At 45.8% G+C, this 18,811-nt stretch overlaps 1 protein-coding gene across 2 annotated transcripts; it reads right to left on the bottom strand.

Annotated features, from left to right (window-relative positions):
- Positions 1–237: 237 nt before the first annotated feature.
- Positions 238–2,422, bottom strand: LOC123187899 (copper-transporting ATPase PAA1, chloroplastic). Of its 2 annotated transcripts, XM_044599890.1 has the most exons (4): positions 2,088–2,422; positions 1,896–1,949; positions 911–1,064; positions 238–502 (listed from the first exon to the last, which is right to left on the bottom strand). In XM_044599890.1, the coding sequence occupies exons 1-4, from the start codon at positions 2,325–2,327 to the stop codon at positions 498–500; spliced, it is 453 nt and encodes a 150-aa protein (XP_044455825.1). In that variant the 5' UTR covers positions 2,328–2,422; the 3' UTR covers positions 238–497. The 2 variants fall into 2 exon arrangements, with proteins under 2 accessions (XP_044455825.1, XP_044455827.1); XM_044599892.1 differs by lacking the exon at positions 1,896–1,949.
- Between the last annotated feature and the right edge of the window lie 16,389 nt (positions 2,423–18,811).

Raw genomic sequence — 18,811 nt, forward strand, 5'->3', positions numbered from 1 at the left:
ATCTTCATGACGTTACACACTTCATTCTAAGTTCAGCCGGACATACCACGAATTCAACATTTCATCAAACTGATTGGCTTAATACTCCCTCTGTTCACAAATGTAAGCTATTTTTGACATTTCAATATGGACTACATACGGACTGAAATTAATGAACAAACACACCAAAATTGTCTATATACATCAGATTCAGATAAATGTAAAAAAACATCTTATATTTGTGAATGGAGGGAGTAGTAATGACACTTGCAATTTGTTTGATGGAATGTTCCAGTTGAAGTTCACAAGCAAGGCAAGCTACATTGCTTATACACTAGAGATAAGAACATGAACATAATAATCTCACTTCCAGAACTCTAGAGGACAACTTTCACAGACGCTCACACTGAGTCACACAAATATGGAGCATCAGGTACCCTCTGCTGGTTAACATCATGGGCTTATAGCTCATCTGCGGCAGCAGTTACGACTCAGAGTTGACTTTATCAGGCTTCACCTTACCCTGTGATAGAAACTAAATTTTAGTTCAGCTGATAACAGTATAGTAGATACTGCGATTTCAGAAAGCTGGAGAAATAATGGTGCATTAACAATGTTGATATGAACATGCTCAAGGACACCCAATAGCGAGTTTGGTCCTGGTTGATGTGTATACAGCCTATATTTAGTGATAGTCCATTCCTGTAAGGATTATCAGAATTTGCATTACTGTAGTACTGAATTAGGATACTTCTGCACCAATTTGGTACATTACTGACCAAATGTTTACATGAGATGCACATGATAATATTTTGACGTGCTTCTGTGTCTGGACGATAATTCACAAGCAGACAAGGAATATATCTTTATTTCTTCTAGACTTCCATATTTTCTGGAGCAGGTCACACAATAACTCGAGCAATTAGTTTACCTTGTGGGCGAGACTCAAATCCACAAGTACCAAGATGACTTGCGAGTTTCTCTCCACATTGTTTCTGCCAATCTTCTGCCACCTTGACATCAGGAGTTGTCCACACGACAGCCCTTGCTTCCTTATAATCAACTGTAGCAGAAGTAACCTCAGGCTGAAGAAGGGATTAAGAGTGGCCCATGGTGAGCAGCAGCAAAAGATCAAAGAAATAAATAAATAGTAGAAACAGAAAGGGTTTCAGGAATCTGGAATGATAGGAAGAAAACATCTAGACAAGTCAATATAGTTAACATCCGTATACAGATAATTGCTTTACCAAAATGCCACATCAACCATACATTTCCTTGCTCAGCAAGATGACAGCGGTTGCTTTCAGCATATGGGCAGCTGCCCTCTCTACCCAGTCATTGCTGCCATGATCGAAATTAATCTGTAAATGCATTGCAAAAATGAAGAGATAATTTCTTTCTCCCATCAATTCATTACTTTCTGATCAGGCGTCCCCCTCAACCACTGGCAGAAATTTCAAATATACAAAGACTAGCAACTAAAACTTTTATGGTCTTTTATGATGAAAACTTAAGACCCATATGGTTTCAGGTCATGCTCGGATTGAAGGCAGGCAAAAGAGGACACCTATCTGGGCAATCCCTATTCTCTAACCTCTAGTTTATTACTTAAGCTTCATCAATGAATTGCTCCTCTTACATTCTATGCACAAACTCAGTTCGATGTTGTGTTTCTTTTTGTTTCAGTTTCATCCATTCCCGTTTTTTCTTCAGTAAAATTTATATGAGCATAGGCATCAATTATTGCAATGAACAAAAGAAGATTAACCATAGTTCAGCACTGTCCTATTGTGCTGAACTACCCATTGGTTTGATCAGACATAAAAAAAAAAAATTCGAACCATGCAGGAGAACTGATTTCCCCAGGGAAATGAAGCAGAATTGCGGTAGTAAATAAGTGAAAGAGAGACGGCTACTTGACTCTCGAGAATCCGCTTCACACTCGCAGCGCACCCGTCGCACATCATGCCCTGCAAGTAAGAGCCAGACAGCAGCGCATCATGCCTGAGCCCTAACCCTCTCGGCCTCTAGCGCAAATCGAAGATAATAACAGAATGGAGAGTCGGGATGTTCGAAATTCAGACTAGTGGTCGGGGCGAGAGGAGCACCTGAACACTGAGCAATATGGCCTCAGACCCGGGCTCTGCGGCCTCGCCGAGCGCCGCTGCTGCGGCGGTGACCGACGAGGTAACGCCGCCGCGGGGACGCAAGACGCCACACACGCTGACGGAAGAGAAGGAAATGGAGGCGATGCGGCGCGCTCCGGCGAGGGGGGGTGAGGAGAGGGGGCTGGACTTGGAGGGAGAGGGGAGGAGGGGGGGTAATCTCGTGATTAGCGTAGACTCCATTGCCAGCTCTGATTTCTCCGTCTCCCCCGTTGCCAGAGATAGGAGAGCTTATCCGATCACTGTGCGTACAGTATTTCCGCTGTTTGAGCGGAAGGGCCGCCACGGCGATGATGACATGGAGTCCTAAGCAGCATATAGGAGCCATCTCCACCTGTTTGGCCCCTCAGCGCACCCGGCGAAGGGGTTTGGGCGTTTGCGCCGGTGTTTTTTTTGGCTTGGGTGGATCGAGTTTCCAGCTGCGCCCCAGGTTTCGGCGCTTAAACACAACAGAATTCAAAGTTCTCTTTCCCGCTATTAAAAAAGACACAAGTTCGGCGATCATCATGCCACAAGTCGACGATCATCATGCCACATGTCGGCGATCGAACATAGCCAAAGTCCGGCGATCAAAAGGATAGGAACCATAGACATGGAACTCAAATGGCAGGCTCCTCTGTCGTAGGGATGGGAGAGGTCGGCGTCGGCGTCGGCGTTGTGGGCACAGCTTCAGTGCTCGGCATTGGCGTAGGCGTTGGCGTAGGCGTAGTCGCGGGCGTGGGCGTAGGGGCAGTGGTCGCCGCCGGTCCCGACATCTGGTTCAAGATGAGGCCACGCTCCACCAGGTACCACGCCTTCACCTGCTCGTCCATCGTCGACATGTCTACCCCCATCAGGAACGCCAGGTCGGTGTTCCTCTTCTTCGGGCGACGTTGGTCCTGAGGAGGTTGAGCTTGACGTCCTGCTTCGTCATCAATGCTGAACACCTCGCCTCGGATTTCTCCTCCCTCTTGGCGGCGTTGCTCTTGGCGTCGACGATCACTGTTCTATCGACGATTGCAGCCATTCGGCAGTGGGTGCCGTGTCCCTCGCCACCTTGCCTATTTTGTTGCCATCAGGACGCCCTTCTACCGCCGCCGAGGCAGGCGCGTCCGGGTTGTAGACACCGTGCTTGGCCTTGGCGAGAGCAAGCCGGCACTCTGTCCATTTCTCGCACGACTCGATCTTGGTGAACACATGAAGGAACTTGAACTCTTGGTCCCTGTTGTCCAGGCGAAACATGTCGGACATCCGAACCATCTGCACAGTCAAAGAACAAGTGTCGACGAAGTGCACGGCGAAGAACTGGGCCAACGAGCGATGGCCATACCTGACGCTCGAAGTTGGCGCCGCTTTCCGGGCGAGCCATGACCTCCTCTTGAATCCCATGCCACTTGTTGCAGGCATGCTGGATGGTCGCCCAATGGTTCGCCATGGCCTTCTCGCTGCGATCCATGTGGATGTTGGCGAAGTCGGGGTCGACCAACTTGCGCTTGTCGAACGCCGTCTTAATCCTTCTCCAATACGTGTCGGATTCTGATTCGCGCCGGTGATCGGGTCGATGCTGACGGTCTTCCATGCTTTGGCGAGGCAATCGTCTTCCCTAGGTGTCCACTTGACGCGAGGCTCGCCTGGCCTGGCGTTGGCCGCCCGCTTCTTCTTTCTCCCTTTGGGCGCTGGCTCCGCCGGTTCTTCCTCCTCCACCTCCTCCTCGACATCGTCGTGCTTGTCCTCCATGTCGACGGTGGTGTCCAGCGTTTTGTCTTGCGTGCGGAACCCGAGGCATGAAGCGGTGTCGACCGAGCTGTTCGTGATGATCTCATCCGTGTCGACGTCGATGTTGTTGAACTATGGCGCCGAGCCGTGAGCAAAGGGTAGGGCCCCACGGTGCAGGCGATCCTGAGCACGTCGGCGGCGAGTAGCTGTACTCGGTGTTGAGGCCGGCGGTGAACGCGGGGGAAGGAGTGCACTGGTCGAGGTTAAAGACGGGGGGACGTGTGCGGCGCCACTCCATGCGGGAAGGTGATGCTGGGGTTGAAGCTGCCATGCGCGTCGCCGTCGACGTACCCAGGCAAGGGCGCGTACCCCCACAGTGGAGGCGAGAAGTTGGCTGGCGACGCGACGCTGTGTTGGTTTCCCCACGCGCCTTGTGGGCACTGGCCGGCCTGTTGAGGTGGAAGGTTCGTGATCCCCATGTCAGATGCCTCCTCCTGCTCCACCGCCGCGTCCCCGACCTTCTTCATGTTGAGCCTGTTCCACCGATCGGTGGTGACCACCGCCCGACGATCAACGTCGGCCTTCCACTGGCCGTTTGTCAAGCCTCGGGGCCTTGGCATCGGTGCCCTCAGCTTCCTCTTCTTTGGCTGAGCGAAATTGGTGGCTAGGCGAGGGGGCACATACTTCTTCGGTGGCATGGAGGGCGGATCTGGGAAGAATGGCGGGAGCGACGGGGAAGAAGGGGGTCGGTGATGGAAAATGGAGGGAAAGGGGGGAAACAGCGGGAAAATTGGCCGGTGTCACCGACAGCGCGGGCCCACACACCTTTTCTCTTAAGCCGGTGCCCACAGGCGACCCCTGGTGCGCTGGGCTCGGCTTGGGTTTGTCGGTTGTAATTTCGGCCCAAACCGGCAAAAAACGAGGATCTAGGGGCGGGCTGGATCATTTTTTCGGCGCCGACGGTGAAAAAGGCGCCCTGGGGGCCTGTTGGGGGCGACTAGAGATGCTCTAAGACTTCCCATGGTGGGGGAGTAAGAGCAACTACAACGCAGTGACTCAAATGGACACGGATTTTGTTCGCTTTTTGTCCGTTTGGGTCGGCTGACGGACATCTATATCCGCTTTTTCATTTGGGTCAGTCGGTGTGCCCAACACGGGGCAGACGCATTTTGGGCATGTCCATCCCAGCATTTCTTCAAACACCTGATGGGCTGCCGCCCTGGGCTGCTCGTCGACATTAGCCTCGAGCTCCTGCCGCCGCACCCGCGTCCTGCCGATCCTTCTGCGCCAGCCATCGCGCCTTCATAAGTTTCCATCGCATCTACTTTTCCAAACTTTTTGCCCTTGTTTTGGACTCTAATTTGCATGATTTAAATGGAACTAACCCGGGCTGACGATGTTTTCATCAGAATTGCCATGGTGTTATTTTTGTGTAGAAATAAAAGTCCTCGGATTGACCTGAAAATTTACGGAGAATATTTTTTGGAATATATAAAAAATACTGGCGAAAGAATCAACCAGAGGGGACCCACCAGGAGACCACAAGGGTGGAGGGCGTGCCCTACCCCCCTGGGCACACCCCCTGCCTTGTGGGTCCCCTGGACCTCCTCCGACCTTAACTCCAACCCTACATATTCACATCCGAAGAGAAAAAACATAAAGAAGGATTCATTGCGTTTTACGATACGGAGCCACCGCCGCCGCCGCCTCCCGTTCTTCATCGAGAGGGCTGATCTGGAGTCTGTTCGAGGCTCCAGAGAGGGGGATTCATTGCCATCATCATCACCAACCTTCCTCCACCACCAATTTCATGATGCTCACCGCTGTGCATGAGTAATTCCATCGTAGGCTTGCTGGACGGTGATGGGTTGGATGAGATTTATCATGTAATCGACTTAGTTTTGTTAGGGTTTGATCCCCAGTATCCACTATGTTATGAGATTGATATTGCTATGGCTTGGCTATGCTTAATGTGTGTCACTAGGGTCCGAGTGCCATGATTTTATATCTGAACCTATTATGTTTTCATGAATATATTTGTGTTCTTGATCCTATCTTGCAAGTTGTAGACACCTATTACGAGTATGATCCACATACCCCTAGGTGACAATAATTGGGATTCTCCGGTGATTACCGTAGTTTGAGGAGTTTATGTATTCACTAAGTGCTAATGCTTTGGTCCGGTTCTCTATTAAAAGGAGGCATTAATATCTCTTAGTTTCCATTAGGACCCCGCTGCCATGGTGTGACGCCCCCGATTCAATCGTACACTAATCATACACGCAAACGTGTACGATCAAGATCAGGGACTCACGGGAAGACATCACAACACAACTCTACAAATAAAATAAGTCATACAAGCATCATATTACAAGCCAGGGGCCTCGAAGGCTCGAATACAAGAGCTCAATCATAGACGAGTCAGCGGAAGCAACAAATATCTGAGTACATACATAGGTTAAACAAGTTTGCCTTAAGAAGGCTAGCACAAACTGGGATACAGATCGAAAGAGGCGCATGCCTCCTGCCTGGGATCCTCCTAAACTACTCCTGGTCGTCGTCAGCGGGCTGCACGTAGAAGTAGGCACCTCCAGTGTAGTAGGAGTCATCACCGACGATGGCGTCTAGCTCCTGGGCTCCATCGTCTGGTCGCAGCAATCGGGTATAGAAAGGGGGAAAAGGGGGAGCAAAGCAACCGTGAGTAGACATCCAAAGTACTCGCAAGCAAGGAGCTACACTACATATGTATGCATTGGTATCAAATGGAATAAGGGTATCATATGTGGACTGAACTGCAGAATGCCGGAATAAGAGGGGGATAGCTAGTCCCGTCGAAGACTACGCTTCTGGCCACCTCCATCTTGCAGCATGTAGAAGAGAGTAGAGGGTAAGTTCACCAAGTAGCATCGTGTAGCATAATCCTACCCGGCAATCCTCTCCTCGTCGCCCTGTGAGAGAGCGATCACCGGTTGTATCTGGCACTTGGAAAGGTGTGTTTTATTAAGTATCCGGTTCTAGTTGTCATAAGGTCAAGGTACAACTCCAAGTCGTCATGTTACCAAAGATCACGGCTATTCGAATAGATTAACTTCCCTGCAGGGGTGCACCACATTTCCCAACACGCTCGATCCCCTTTGTCCGGACATACTTTTCTAGGTCATGCCCATACTCGGAAGATCAACACATCGCAGTCCTACCTAGGCTCAACAGAGAGGTCAGCACGCTGGTCTAAATCCTATGGCGCAGGGGTCTGGGCCCATCGCCCATTGCACACCCGCACGTTGCATACGCGGCCGGTGAGCAGACCTAGCCTCCCTTATACAAGAGCAGACATTCTAGTCCAACTCGGTGCGCGCCGCTCAGTCGTTGACGTCACGAAGGCTTCGGCTGATACCACGATGTCGAGTGCCCATAATTGTCCCCGCGTAGTTGGTTAGTGCGTATAGGCCAGTAGCCAGACTCAGATCAAATACCCAGATCTCGTTAAGCGTGTTATTGTGAAGTAACCACGAACGCCGACCAGGGCCAGGCCCACCTCTCTCCTAGGTGGTCTCAACCTGCCCTGTCGCTCCACCATAAAGTAACAGTCGGGGGCCGTCGGGAACTCAGGCCCACCACTACCTGGATGGAGCCACCTGCCCCTTTAGCCCCCACATCAGAATCACTTGTGGGTACTCAACGAGCCAACCCGACTTTAGTCACCACCTGTATAGTATGTATATATGTATGTATTTACCCGTGATCAACACCCGACGTGATCACGCCCCGATAGTATAGCATGGCAGACTGACAAGAATGTAGGGCCACTGATGAAGTACTAGCAACCTATACTAAGCATGTAGGATTGCAGGTAAGGTATCAACAGTTCTAGCAACAATGACATGCTATGCATCAGAATAGGATTAACGGAAAGCAGTAACATGCTACACTACTCTAATGCAAGTAGTAGAGAGAAGAGTAGGCGATATCTGGTGATCAAAGGGGGGGCTTGCCTGCTTGCTTTGGCAAGAAGGAGGGGTCGTCGTCGATGTAGTCGTACTCAGGGGCATCCGCGTCGGTCTCGGGGTCTACCAGAGAAGAAGAGGGGGAGAAATAGTAAATTCATTTCAAACAGATGCATGATGATGCATGACAAATCAAACAACGATGCTAGGTGTGTCGTAACGCGGTAGTAGGTGATACCGGCGAAGGGGGAAAACATCCGAGAAAGTAGCCCCGGGGTTTCGTGTTTTCGGACAGATGAACCGGAGGTGAAATGTTGCAGGTTTGCTATGATAGGGACATGTGGCTGACGAACGGGTTGCGTATTCGGATTCGTCTCGTCGTTCTAAGCAACTTTCATGTACAAAGTAATTTCATCCGACTTATAGTTTATTTTATATGATTTTCTAAAGTTTTATTGATTTTTGGAATTACTGGATTTATTATTAATTCGAAAATAAAAACTAAATTGCTAGGGGCACCCATCACAGGGTACACGGAAGTGTACCAGTGGCTGACAGGTGGGCCAGGGAGTCCCGGTTGACCAGTCAACCCTTGACTGGTCAACAGGGGGTGGGGCCCCCTTGTCATTGACTCACCTAACTAATTACTTCATTAATTAGGCTAACTAATTAGTTAGTTTAACTAAACCAATTTAATTAAGTTAACTAATTGATTAACTAACTAATTATTTATTTTACTAATTTTATTATTTTCATTTTGATTTTTTTCTTTTTTTTGTTCTAAAGGCCAGGGTGCTGGGCTCGAGCAGTCAGTGGCCCGAAGGGAGCCAAAGCGGGCACGGGGCTACGGGCGTTGGGCGCCAGCGGGTGCGGTTGCGGGCGCAACCAAGCCAGTGGCAGAGCGCCGGCACGCCACAGACGGAGGAGGCGTCCGGAAGGCGACGACACGCGAGACAGGGGCGACCAGCGGTAGGAGCGGGGCACGACCACCACAGGAGGGCAGAAAGGGAGCACGAGGCGTGCTCACATTCGTTGTAGCGAAGAGGGCGGCATGGCTCGATGGTGTCCGGCGAGGAGGAGGATGGGGACGAGCGACGTAGTCGGGGAGGCGGTGCCGACGACGGTGGGTGGCGGGGTGGCTCCGGCGGGGGTGGTCCAGCGTCGGTGTAGGGCGTCGGGGGCGTCGATTGCCCCCGACCGGATCCACGCAAGAGGGAGGTTGTGGAGGTGGGCGACGGCAGGGCAGCGTCGGGCCGCGTCGGTGAGGTGGCGGTGGTTGGCGACGGCGTCAGGGCGCCCGGGGCGCCCAGATCCAGAACAAAGAGGATGAGGTCGTCACCTGCGAGTTGAGGGCCGGCGTGCGCCTGGTGATGGTGGAGCGCCAGGGTAGGCAAAGGGCGCTGGGCGCCATGGTGGCTGCCCCGATCCAGAAGGGAATCGGGGAGAGTGGGGAGGGGGGAGTGCGTGGGGTTAGCTGTGGGTTAGGGTTTCGGGGGGATAAGGGGAGTGTGGGGGCGGCCTGGGCCAGATGGGCCGGTTGGCTCGGGGGTTTGGGGGTTTCTTTTTTTTCTTTTTTATTTTCTGCTTATTATCTTTCCGTTTTTTTCTTTATTTTTCTTTCCTGTTTTCCTCTTATTTTAAATATGTAGGTTTTTTATAAAAGCATGGTTCTTTCACCATAAATATCTAGACATTTATTGCCACGCTCCGAACATTTTAGTTTTGACTTTTGAAAACTTTAATTCTAATTTTGAATTTGAATCCATTTTGAACTAACGCGAGATTATCAACAGTACCCGAGGTGACGTGGCATCGTTAACGCGGGATTACTGTAGCCTAATTATCCGGACGTCACACATGGGAGGGTAGGACAAAAGATGTCGTGCAAGTTCTTTTCCATAAGCACGAATGCCTATATATGGAATACATGCCTACATTATATTGATGAATTGGAGCTAGCTAGTTTTGTGTCACCCTAGGTTATGACTGCTACATGATGAATATCATCCGACACAATTATCATTGCCAATCCATTGCCTATGAGATTTTCACATATTGATCTTTGCTAAGTTACTTTCGTTGCTACTGCTGTTACAATCACTACAAAACTGCTACTGTTACTTTTGCCACTGTTACCGTTACTTCCATATTACTTTGCTACTAAATACTTTCCTACAGATATTAAGTCTTTCAGGTGTGGTTGAATTGGCAACTCAGCTTTTAATACTTGAGAATATTCTTTGGCTCCCCTTGTGTCGAGTCAATAAATTTGGGTTGAATACTCTACCCTTGAAAACTTTTGCGATCCCCTATACTTGTGGGTTATCAAGACCTTTTTCTGGCGCCGTTGCCGGGGAGCATACCTCTATTCTCTGAGTCACATGGGATTTATATCTGTTGATCACTATGAGGAATCTGAAAGATACTAGAACCAAGATTTTTCCCTCTACTACGAGGGGAGATAAGGAACTGCCATCTAGCTCTGCACTTGATTCACCTTATGTTTTGAGTAAGCTCACGACACCTACACCTGCTATTGATTCCGATATGTCGCATGTTATTGATGATGCTACCTCTGCTTGAATGATGCTGATGATGCTACTACTTTGCTTGATAAAACAGTGCCACTAGGTGAATTACTTGATGAACACCTTGCTGGAGTTAGAACTATTGATTATGCTGAAGGTGATGATATTTCTAAAACTGATGAAATTATTGAAACTAAACACTTTGAGACACCTGTTAGACCTAGCTCTCCTACATATGAATTGCCTGTTATGCCTGAGGGTTATGTTATGGATGGAGAGGTAGCTAGGGACTTTCTTGCTTGTAAGGATAGAGATGATCTTAAGAAATTATTATGCAAGTGGAAAGAAAAATCTTTGATAGCTAGAATGCAATATGATCGTAAGTTTGCTACTTCATCGTTCTTTGTTACTGATAAGGATTATGAATTATCTGTCGATCCTGAGTTAATTACTTTGGTTGAATTTGATCCTTTTTGATGGTTATGAATCTGAAACTGTTGTGGCACACCTTACTAAACTGAATGATATAGCCACCCTATTTCCTCACGAGGAAAAATTTCGCTATTACTATATTCTTAAGTTGTTTCCTTTCTCGTTAAAGGGTGATGCTAAGTTATGGTTTAATTATCTTGCTCCTGGTTGTGTGCGTAGTCCCAAGGATATGATTCACTACTTCTCGGAAAAACATTTCCATGCACATAAGAAACAAGTTGCTTTAAAGGAAATATTTAACTTTGTGCAAATTGAAGAAGAGAGTCTCCCACAAGCTTGGGGGAGGCTTCTCCAATTACTTAATGCTTTTCCTGATCATCCTCTCAAGAAAAATGAAATACTTGATATCTTTTATAATGGACTAGCCGATGCTTCTAGGGACCACCTGATAGTTGTGTTGGTTGTGTTTTCAGGGAACGAACTGTTGAGCAAGCTGAACTGCTTTTGAATAATATATTGAGTAATGATAATGACTGGACTCTTCTTGAACCAACTCCTAAGCCAACTCCGAAGAAAAGAGGTATTCTATTTCTCAGTTCTGAAGATATGCAAGAGGCAAATAAATCTATGAAAGAGAAAGGTATTAAAGCTGAAGATATTAAGAATTTACCACCTATTGAAGAAATACATGGTCTTAATGCCCCGACACAGGTAGTAGAGGTAAATTCTCTCTATGGATTTGATGAAGGTGATATTCCGCATAATAAGTCTACTAGTCAATGCTTGGATGAGTTTGATAATTTTATTATTAAACAAGAAAATTTCAATGCTTATGTTAGTAAACAATTGAAACGTAGTGCTTATATGCTTGACTGCTTGGGTGATTATATGAGTAGAACTGTTAATGATCTCAAGATCATTAGTAAGCATGCTTCCATGGTGAAAACTCAAGTAGAACAAGTTCTTAAAGCTCAGAATGAATTGTTGAATGAGTTGAATAGTAAGAACAATGATAATGCTGTTAGGGTCATTACTAGAGGAGGTAAAATGACCCAGGAACCTTTGTATCCTGAGGGCCATCCTAAGATAATTGAGCAAGATTCTCAGAGAATTAGTACTGATGCACCTAGTCCTTCAAAAAGGAAAAATAAAGGTGATAGGACTTTGCATGCTTCTAGTGAACATGTTATAGACACACCCGAGAATCCAAATGATATTTGTATTTCTGATGCTGAGACACAACCTGGTGATGAACATGAACCTAGTGCTAATGTTAATGATGATGTTCATGTTGATGTTCAACCTAGTAATGATAATGATGTGGAGGTAGAACCTAATGTTGATCTTGATAACCCACAATCTAAGAATCAACGTTATGATAAGAGAGACTTCATTGCTAGGAAACATGGTAAAGAAAGAGAACCAGGGGTTCAGAAACCCATGCCCTTTCATCCTAAACCATCTAAGAAAAAGGATGGCGATGATTTTGAGCGCTTTGTTGAAATTCTTAGACCTGTATTTTTGCGTATGCGTTTGACTGATATTCTGAAAATGTCTCCTTATGCTAAGTATATGAAAGATATTGTTACAAATAAAAGAAAGATACCGGAAGCTGAAATTTCCACCATGCTTGCTAATTATACTTTTAAGGGTGGAATACCAAAGAAACTTGGAGATCCAGGAATACCAACTATACCATGCTCTATTAAGAGGAACTGTGTTAAAACTGCTTTATGTGATCTTGGAGCCAGTGTTAGTGTTATGCCTTTCTCTTTATATCGTAGACTTGAATTGAATAAGTTGACGCCTAATGAAATCCCTTTTCAAATGGTTGATAAATCAACTGCTATGCCCATCGGTATTTGCGAGGATGTGCCTATTGTGGTTGCAAACGTTACTATCTTAACGGACTTTGTTATTCTTGATATTCCCCAGGACGACAGTATGTCGATCATCCTTGGTAGAACTTTTTTGAATACTGCAGGGGCTATTATTGATTGCAACAAGGGCAATGTCACTTTTCATGTTAATGGTAATGAGCATACGGTACACTTTCCGAGGAAACAACCTCAAATGAATAGTATCAATTCTATTGGAAAAAATTTAACAATCACTATTGGAGGTTTTGAATTCCCTCTTCCTACTTTCAAAAAGAAATATGATATTCTTATTGTTGGGGACATGCATACCCCCGTTGAGGTAACCTAATGTTATTCGAAAATTCTCCTATTTCATGTCATTCGGAAGAAGTTTGTTAATAAGACTTGATCAACCTTGTTAATGGATTCCTTTTGATGGGCATGAGTTGGATGAATTTTGAAAACACAACTTTCTGTACCCGCTTTTTACTTTCTGTAATCTAGAGTAAATAAAGCAAAAATAGTATTATTCGTCTGTTTTCTAAATTATTCGTGCAATAAAAAATGTTCAAAAAATAAAAGTTATCCAAATGTCCTGAAAATTTAGTATGATTTTTTATAGAATATTTGAGAATTTTTGGCACTAAGAACACACCAGGGGGCCACAAAGGTGGAGGGCGTGCCCTACCCCCCTGGGCGCGCCCCCTATCTATGGATCCCACGTGGGTCCCCCTCACTTATTCCAGTACCCATCCACTTTGTCTTTCTCCAGAAAAATTCATCCCGTTGCTCAAACTCGTGTTCTTGCTCATCTTGCTGCCATTTTGGATCTCCTTGTGCAAAGCTCCATTTGCAAAACTATTTTGAGGGATTGTTCTTTGGTATGTGACTCCTCCAATGGTCCAATTAGTTTTTGTTCTAGTGCTTTATATATTGCAAATTTTTGTTGTTGTGGTGACCTTGTTCTTGAGCTTGCATATCAAATTATATGGTCCCAAGTAGTTTTGATTCATGATATAGCCTCTAGGTACTTGTGGGGCAGTTGCTATCAATTTTGTTGAATTTGGTTCACTTTTATTTCGAGTCACTAAAAATTTCAGAAATTTTTCAGAGGAAGAAAAATGTTTAGGAGAATATACCAAGGTGGTTCCTCGAGCAAGAAAGCCCCTAGGCTCACATTCACGAGTCCGATTTCGAACCACCGAGGGAGGCTCAAGTGCGGCCTTGTGAATGGTCGTTGGATGAATTCATGGTTCAGGATGGTTTCAAGGAGGAATTTGATGCGTACATACAAAATGCTGACCTTGAGGACTTCGTTACAGATAAGTGCGGGCAATACTATCACCTCGCTGAGTCCTTTGTGCGGAGGTTTGAATTTACATCCAAGGATAGCACGCATTCTGTTTTGTTTGATCTTTGTGATAAATCATATACCATGGACCTAGAAAGTTTTAACGATGCATGCAAAATCCCACATCGGGGCATTCTTAGCGAGCCTCGCAAAACTGAATATAATGATTTCCTTACTAGCATCACCGTGGGAGAAACTAGAAATATTACACAAGCCACCATAGGGAGCATTCACTTTCCTGCCATGCATTATTTTGCTCCCTTCATAGGTAGATGCATTAATGGTAAACATGATCATATCCACCTTTGCGCATCAGATCTTAGTGTCCTCAAGTGTGCGGTAATGGGTGATAAACGATATAACTTGGGGGCTATTATTGCGACAAGGTTACAACTTAATGCCAAGGATGGAGATTTCTTTTGTGGGATTTATGCGACCCATCTAGCTAATTATCTTGGGGTACCCATAAGGGAGAATGACATTGAGTTACCACACGCGTTTCTTGATTATAATGCTATGGTGCACTACCAGTTTCTTGAGAGGAACGAACAGTCCCTCCTGCACCGACTGATCTTTAACAGGCAGCGTGCTGTCCCTTCCTGCTCCTGCCTTCTTTAACTTTCAGGTAAAACAAAGATACTTTATAACCAGAGAGGAGACGAATGAGTATGAGAGAGGGGTGGAGGCCGCTCGCCTCCACGCTGCAGCCCTTCAGGCAGTAGCTGCCGCATCCCAATACAACCCCGACTACAACTTTGGATACCCGCCAGGCCAGCCATGGCCATAGACCAACTTAGGCCAAAAGCCTAAGCTTGGGGGAGTACGTATTTCTCACCGACATTACATTTATGCTCACACACTCATTTCAGTTGTCGATGTTCATACTTTTTCATTGTATCATCCATGTTAGTTTATTTTTTCTCGCTTTCTTCTTATGTGGTTGAAAAACTTTGAGAAAATAAAAATAAATAGTTGTAGCTTCTTTTCAGCTTTTCTTTTTAGTTTATTTAGTACTAGTATTAAAAGAAAACCGAAATATTTCTCGTTCTTCTTTTGCTTGTTGGGAGCTTTCCCGTGTAAATAGTTTTTCTCGTTCTTGTTTTACTTTCTTCAGAAAAACAAAAACTCCAAAAATATTTCAGTGTGTTTATTTGAAATTCGTTTTCCTTTCTTTGGGTCATAAGGAGAAGACCACGATGAAAATGTTGAGTGGCTCTCATACGCATTATTATTGATCTAACAAAGAGCCCATATTACCTTGTCTTCTCCTTTGAATAAATGTTTGCAGACTCCAGCTTAGTCCAATGCACGCTCACTATTATTATTATTCACACCGTTCGATCATGCAAGTGAAAGGCAATAATAATGATATATGATGAAATGATTGAGATGGAGGAAAGCTGGTATGAACTCGTCCTATTTTTTTGTAAATATGATTAGTTCATCGTTCTTGATTCAACCCATTATGAATGAAATATGTTTGCAGTGACAATTAGAGATTATAGTTACTCATGCCATGCTTAATTAGCTAGGAGTTTATAATGGTTTACCTTGCGTGCCAACATGCTTTTAAAATGGTTGTGATGTAGTATGATAGGATGGTATCCTCCTTTGAATGATTTAAGTGGCTTGACTTGGCACATGTTCACTCATGTAGTTGAAACAAAAAGAACATAGCCTCCATGATATTTATGTTCATGGTGATTTATATCCTACTCATGCTTGCAATCAATGTTAGTTAATCTCAATGCATGTTTATGACCATTGTCGCTCTCTAGTTGGTCGCTCCTCAATCTTTTGCTAGCCTTCACTTGTACTAAGCGGGAATGCTGCTTGTGCATCCACTTCCATAAACCCAAAGTTGTTCCATATGAGTCCACCATACCTACCAATATGCATTATTTACCTCCCGTTCCAAGTAAATTTGCATGTGCCAAACTCTAAATCTTCAAATGATAAGCTGTTTTGTATGCCCGAATCGCTCATGTAGTGACTGGGGGCTGTCAATATCTTCCATGCTAGGCGGGTTATTCTCACGATGAGTGCTTATTCACTTGTCATTCACGAGAAAGTGGCTGGTAATTGGGATGCCCAGTTCCATGCTCGAAATCAAATCAAAATATAACTTCAAACAAAGCTCCCCCAGGACTGTTGTTGGTATGGATGGTACCCGTTGTTTCGGACCAGCCATGGAGTGTGCTTGTTGGTGGAGGGGGAGTAAAAACTTTACCATTCTGTTTGGGAACCGCCTATAATGTATCTAGCATGGAAGATAGTGAGATCTCTTGGTTGTTATATTGACAATGAAAGCATGCCGCTCAAAATTATATTCATCTCTATTTTAAAGCTCGAGCTCTGGCACCTCTACAAATCCCTGCTTCCTGATGACCCACAAGTATATGGGATCAATCATAGTCCTTTCGATAAGTAAGAATGTCGAACCCAACAAGGAGCAGAAGGAAATGGCAAGTGGCTTTCAGCAAGGTATTCTCTGCAAGCACTGAAATTATAAGTAATGAGTAGTTTGATAGCAAGATAATTTGTAACGAGCAAGTAACGGTAATAGTAACAAAAGTGCAGCAAGGTAGCCCAATCCTTTTGAGGCAAAGGACAGACCAAAACGGTCTCTTATGATAAGCAGAGCGTTCTTGAGGGTACATGTGAATTTAATCTAGTCACTTTCACCATGTTGGTTTGATTTGTGTTTGCTACTTTGATAATTTGATATGTGGGTGGACCGGTGCTTAGGTGTTGTTCTTACTTTAACAAACCTCCTACTTATGATTAACCCCCTTGCAAGCATCCGCAACTACGAGAAAAGTATTAAGAATAATTTCTAACCATAGCATTAAACTTTTGGATCCAATCGGTCCCTTATGGAATAGCGCATAAACTAGGGTTTAAGCTTCTGTCACTCTCGCAACCCATCATCTAATAACTACTCCACAATGCATTCCCTTAGGCCCAAATTGAAGGAAATATGCCCTAGATGCAATAATAAAGTTGTTATTTATATTTCCTTATATCATGATAAATGTTTATTATTCATGCTAGAATTGTATTAACCGGAAACTTAGTACATGTGTGAATATATAGACAAACAGAGTGTCACTAGTTTGCCTCTACTTGACTAGCTCGTTAAATCAATGATGGTTATGTTTCCTAACCATAGACATGAGTTATCATTTGATTAACGGGATCACATCATTAGAGAATGATGTGATTGACTTGACCCATTCCGTTAGCTTAGCACTTGATCGTTTTAGTTTACTGCTATTGCTTTCTTCATGACTAATACATGTTCCTATGACTATGAGATTATGCAACTCCCGATTACCGGAGGAACACTTTGTGTGCTACCAAACGTCACAACATAACTGGGTGATTATAAAGGTGCTCTACATGTGTCTCCGATGGTACTTGTTGAGTTGGCATAGATCGAGATTAGGATTTGTCACTCCGATTGTCGAAGAGGTATCTCTTGCCCTCTCGGTAATGCACATCACTATAAGCCTTGCAAGCAAAGCAACTAATGAGTTAGTTGTGGGATGATGCATTACGGAACGAGTAAAGAGACTTGCCAGTAACGAGATTGAGCTAGGTATTGAGATACCGACGATCGAATCTCGGGCAAGTAACATACCGATGACAAAGGGAACATCGTATGTTGTTATGCGGTTTCACCGATAAAGATCGTCGTAGAATATGTAGGCGCCAATATGAACATCCAGGTTCCGCTATTGGTTATTGACCGGAGACGTGTCTCGGTCATGTCTACATAGTTCTCGAACCCGTAGGGTCCGCACGCTTAACATTCAGTGACGATCGGTATTATGAGTTTATGTGATTTGATGTACCGAAGGTAGTTCAGAGTCCCGGATGAGATCGGGGACATGACGAGGAGTCTCTAAATGGTCGAGACATAAAGATCGATATATTGGACGACTATATTCGGACATCGGAAAGGTTCTGAGTGATTCGGGTATTTTTCGGAGTACGGGGAGTTACGGGAATACGGAGAAAGAAGTATTGGGCCTCATGGGCCAAGTGGTGGAAGAGAGGAGGCAGGACAAGGCAGGGCGCACGGCCCCCTAGCCGAAACCGAATTGGACTAGGGGGCCGGCCCCCCTTTCCTCCTTTCCTCCCTCTCCTTCCTTCTCCCTCTCCTCCTTCCTTTCCCCCTCCTAGTAGGAGTAGGAAAGGGAAGTCCTACTCCTACTACGAGAAGGACTCCTCCTCCTAGCGCGCCCTGCAAGGGCCGGCCGGCCTCCCCCTTGCTCCTTTATATACGGGGGCAGGGGGCACCCTAGGAGACACAAGTTGATTGTTCCAAGCCGTGTGCAGTGTCCCCCTCCATCATAATCCACCTCGATCATATCGTAGCGGTGCTTAGGCGAAGTCCTGCGTCGGTAGCAACATCATCACCGTCATCACACTGTCGTGCTGACGGAACTCTCCCGTGAAGCTCTGCTGGATCAGAGTTCGTGGGACGTCATCAAGATGAACGTGTGCTGAACTCGGAGGTGTTGTGCATTCGGTACTTGGATCGGTCGGATCGTGAAGACGTACGACTACATCAACCGCGTTCTCATAACGCTTCCTCTTACGGTCTATGAGTGTACGTAGACGATACTCTCCCCTCCCGTTGCTGTGCATCACCATGATCTATCTTGTAGTTCGGATCGTAGCCCTTCTCGACAGAGTTCGTCTTTGGGGGATCTTCTTCCGAAGATGATGGAGAGCGAAACACCTCCCCATGCCACCCCGCCTCAGGAGGCAGGGTACCCTGAAGTGTGGTCGCGGAGGGTTTATCTTGATCCGCCAAGGCCAGAGGGTAATCCTTTGGCCACCCGAAGTC

This window comes from Triticum aestivum, chromosome 2A (genome assembly GCF_018294505.1).
Source record: "Triticum aestivum cultivar Chinese Spring chromosome 2A, IWGSC CS RefSeq v2.1, whole genome shotgun sequence".
In the NCBI taxonomy this organism is placed as follows: Eukaryota; Viridiplantae; Streptophyta; class Magnoliopsida; order Poales; family Poaceae; genus Triticum; species Triticum aestivum.

Coding starts and splice junctions, on each gene's coding strand:
- LOC123187899 (XM_044599890.1), bottom strand. CDS start 2,327: ATGGAGTCTACGCTAATCACGAGATTACCCCCCCTCCTCCCCTCTCCC. Junction 1,950..2,087: donor CCATATTGCTCAGTGTTCAG/GTGCTCCTCTCG, acceptor TCTTACTTGCAG/GGCATGATGTGCGACGGGTG. Junction 1,065..1,895: donor AGCGGATTCTCGAGAGTCAA/GTAGCCGTCTCT, acceptor TCCCTTCTTCAG/CCTGAGGTTACTTCTGCTAC.